The sequence below is a fragment of the Sinocyclocheilus anshuiensis genome, unplaced genomic scaffold (genome assembly GCF_001515605.1).
Source record: "Sinocyclocheilus anshuiensis isolate Anshui unplaced genomic scaffold, SAMN03320099.WGS_v1.1 scaffold208, whole genome shotgun sequence".
In the NCBI taxonomy this organism is placed as follows: Eukaryota; Metazoa; Chordata; class Actinopteri; order Cypriniformes; family Cyprinidae; genus Sinocyclocheilus; species Sinocyclocheilus anshuiensis.
The window spans coordinates 296123-299847 of NW_015557186.1; the positions used below are offsets into that span (position 1 = coordinate 296123).

A 3725-nucleotide genomic window follows, 5' to 3' on the forward strand; every position below is an offset into this window, starting at 1 on the left:
ATTTGAATTCTTAAAATTCTTAATTTGAAATCTCGCAATCCTTCATTTGAAATCTCATGATTTTTAATTTAAAATCTTATGATTTTTAATTTAAAATCTTGCAATTCTTAATTTGAAATCTCGCAATTCTTCATTTGAAATCTCATGATTTTATTTATTTTATATTCTCAGAAACGTGAGAAAAGGTCTCTATAGCTTTTAGATTTTTTATCCCGTGGCAGAAACAGACTGATCTGATGGAGGATGACGCTGACGAACCATCCTGCTGAAGGAGTGTCTGAGGAGCACAGCGTGACCGTACAGTAACGTCCGGTGTCCTCCGCTCTGAGCCGCCTGAAAACACAGCGATTACAGTCACTCCATCATCAGACACACACAAATCACAACATGATGACAGTGAGAATCACTCACCTTTCTAATGAACTGCTGCGGGAGGTGTGAAGAAACAACAGAAAACAGCTTGAGACCTTTGCTTTTGATGATAAACACTCATCATTACACAACAGATACACCATGTGCAATTAACATTATACACGTTTCCCACGCAGCAAAAAAATGTATATTTCAAAAATATATTTAATTGAGCTTCACTGTTTACAACATATATTTAGCATATATGTTTTGATCATTAAAAACATCTATCCCAGTGATCTCTCTCAACCCTGTCCAGCGATGGCAAACGCGCTCCAGGAGACCGAAGGTCATCAGACTCACAGCAGCCGATGAGGAGACCTTTATGATCCACGGGGGGCAAAAGCAGCGTCGGCTGGACCTTAAAGACGTCTGACCTTTAAACAAAAGCCCTGCAGCTTCAAGCAGATCATGAAGAGACACTACAGACCTACAGATTGATGCTGGTGCGACTAAACCGCCCGCAGACTATCAACACCAAGACCCTGAATCTCAGATTACTCTATAAATATAAAATATATTAAAATAATTATGCATTGATTTTCCAAACCACTTGAACTATGTAGGATATACTATCAATTACTATTTAATACTATCAAAAATAACTATCAATCCGTCTTATTTTAGTATCATTGATATAATATTTTAGTTTTTGTTAATATTTTGAATTTATTATTTATTTTTATATTTTCTGTATTAGTTAAAGTTTTAGCAATTTTGTCGTGTTTTTGTCATTTTTATTAGCTTTTGTTTTGTTATATGTCTATATTGTTTTTATTAAGCTGTAGTTTTAGTTACTTTAGAACTTCAGCTAACAAAACAAAAATAAGGCTTTTGTTTTGTTATATGTCTATATTGTTTTTATTAAGCTTTAGTTTTAGTTACTTTAGAACTTCAGCTAACAAAACAAAAATAAGAAATGTTACTTTGGCAAGTAACTGAAACAAAACAAGTTTAAATTTATTTCAGTTAATGTTTATTTTATTTCAAGTAATGAATATATAACATAATATAACATAATATAATATAACATATTATATATACTTGCTGAAATAAAACAAGTTTAATTTTATTTCAATTAATTTTTATTTTATTTCAAGTAATGAGTATATAATATAATATAATATAATACATACTACCTGAAATAAAACAAGTTTAAATTTATTCAGTTAATTTTTATTTTATTTCAAGTAATGAGTATATAATATAATATAATATAATATCTGAAATGAAACGAGTTTAAATTAATTTCAGTTCAATTTATTTATTTCAAGTAATGAATATAAATTGTATTTAATGAATATATAAATATATATATACTTTTTTAGATGTAATATTACATTCATTTTCCAAACTAACTGTCATATATTTGTAAGTTAAGTAAAAAATCAAATGCCCTGACTGAGCCAGCAAAAATGAAATATGTATTTTAAAAACTAGTGCACGTCACTGGTCTTCACATCAGACTGGCTCACAGAAACCCAACTTCTTCTGAAGCTCCTGGATGAGAGTTTGTTCTGACAGCTTCGTTTATTACTGAGCACGAGATATTCTGACCGAAGCAAATGAATCACTGCTAGTTAAAGGTGGGGTAAGCGATTTCTGGTAGCCATTTGAAATCACCAAAACAAACACGCCCTATACCCCAAAAGGGTCTCGCCCCTATTTTGATAGCTCCGCCCCACACATACGTACCCAACCCAGGCAACGATTAGTTCTGTGAAATAAAGCAAAACCAATGTTACACCGTGTCTACACCGGACGCGAGTGGCACGGCGTGACAAAATACTATAGAACTCATTATAATCAGTGATGCTGTCTACACCATAGATATATACATATCTGTGGTCTACACTGGATGCGGCGCGGCACGACACAACAAATCCCCGACACAAAACTGCTGCTGCATTCTATTCATGACGTATTGACACAAATTTCAAATGATTTTCAACAGTCGCTTTGTCGCGTCCAGTGTCCTAGACAGACTTTAGCTGTTGTGGCGCAGACATGGTGTTACTCACCTATCGAGAAGAAACAAAGCAACCTCGGCGTCCGATCGCAGGCCTTCCGCTCCTTGAGTTCTCTCCAGCACTGGAAAGCTGATCCAATATTTACACGGGTCCTACTTCTTGCCTTAAGGCTTCTTTTGTTCCGCAGACGTTTTTCTCTTTTGTTTTTTATCCGCCATCTCTATCTTTCTGTCGCTTGGCTCGGCTAATGTGTGCACTGAACGCTCTCTCCTCCACATCATGATTAGACACGCCCCTTACTGCTGATTGGCTACAAGTTTGTTTTGCTATTCGGCCTGAATCAGATAAAAAATCGCTTACCCCACCTTTAAACCCACGGCTTCACATCACAATATTGATGCTGATTGTTCATCTGTGTTTGGCGTGTTTTCATACGTACGTCGTTGTTTTGTCCGGTTTTGGCGAGCATCTCCTGCAGCGCGCGGACAGACAGCGACTGCTCCAGCACAAAACTACAGATGCACAGATCTGGAGGAACATACTGAAACACACACACAATATAACAAAGAAATCACACGCAAACTCTGCTTCAGCATCATAAACGGCACATTTTCATTTCACAGCCACTGAAAACACAAAACACAATGATTAAGATAAATGCATAAAAACACATGATTCCTCTTCATTTCTATTTAGACGCACCTGAACACACAGCAGTGCTGAATTACTGAAATTACACTGACATTCATGCATTTGACAGACGCTTTTACCAAAGCACTGAATGCACTCATTCCTCTCAGTTCATGCATGGAACCGAACCCATGACCTTGGCGTTGCAAGCACCATGTTTTACTGCTTGAGCTACAAGAAAACCCGGCATTATCTCTTTAGAACTACAATATATAGTTTTTTATATATTAATCTAGGCTTAATATGAAGTGCAAACTACAAAACTCTGAGTGTCTGTGTGCAAGTAGTAGTTTTCAGCAACCAAAAATATTCGGCCAAAAATTAATTTTCCGTTTCGGTCGGAAAAGTTTTGAAGGAAATATTCGTTACACTTTTACTTAACATGTTGCTTTCATTATTTGAATAAATCTGTCATGAATACAAGATTTAGTACAGCCACTGTTTAAATGTTTATATTTCAACAAAAATTGATATATCATTAAAGAGTGGATTTTTTTGTCAATTTTTTTTTTTTTGTACAAACAGTGTTACTTTAGTATCATTGAGATATTATTATAGTTTTTATTCATATTTTTAATATTTTAATTTTAGTTAAAGTTTTAGTAATTTTGCTGATTTTGTTATTTATATATTTAAATATATATAAATAAATAT

General features: G+C 34.4%; 1 protein-coding gene across 1 annotated transcript in view; it reads right to left on the reverse strand.

The window, feature by feature from the left end:
• LOC107678700 (ryanodine receptor 3) overlaps positions 1 to 3725 on the reverse strand; it is a 196980-nt gene that overhangs the window by 152462 nt on the left and 40793 nt on the right. Inside the window, exons 3-5 of the mRNA XM_016474072.1 lie at positions 2821 to 2922; positions 412 to 426; positions 259 to 333 (exon numbers count right to left, since the gene is read on the reverse strand). Coding sequence (XP_016329558.1) covers positions 259 to 333; positions 412 to 426; positions 2821 to 2922 — 192 coding nt within the window. The remainder of the gene's footprint in view (positions 1 to 258; positions 334 to 411; positions 427 to 2820; positions 2923 to 3725) is intronic.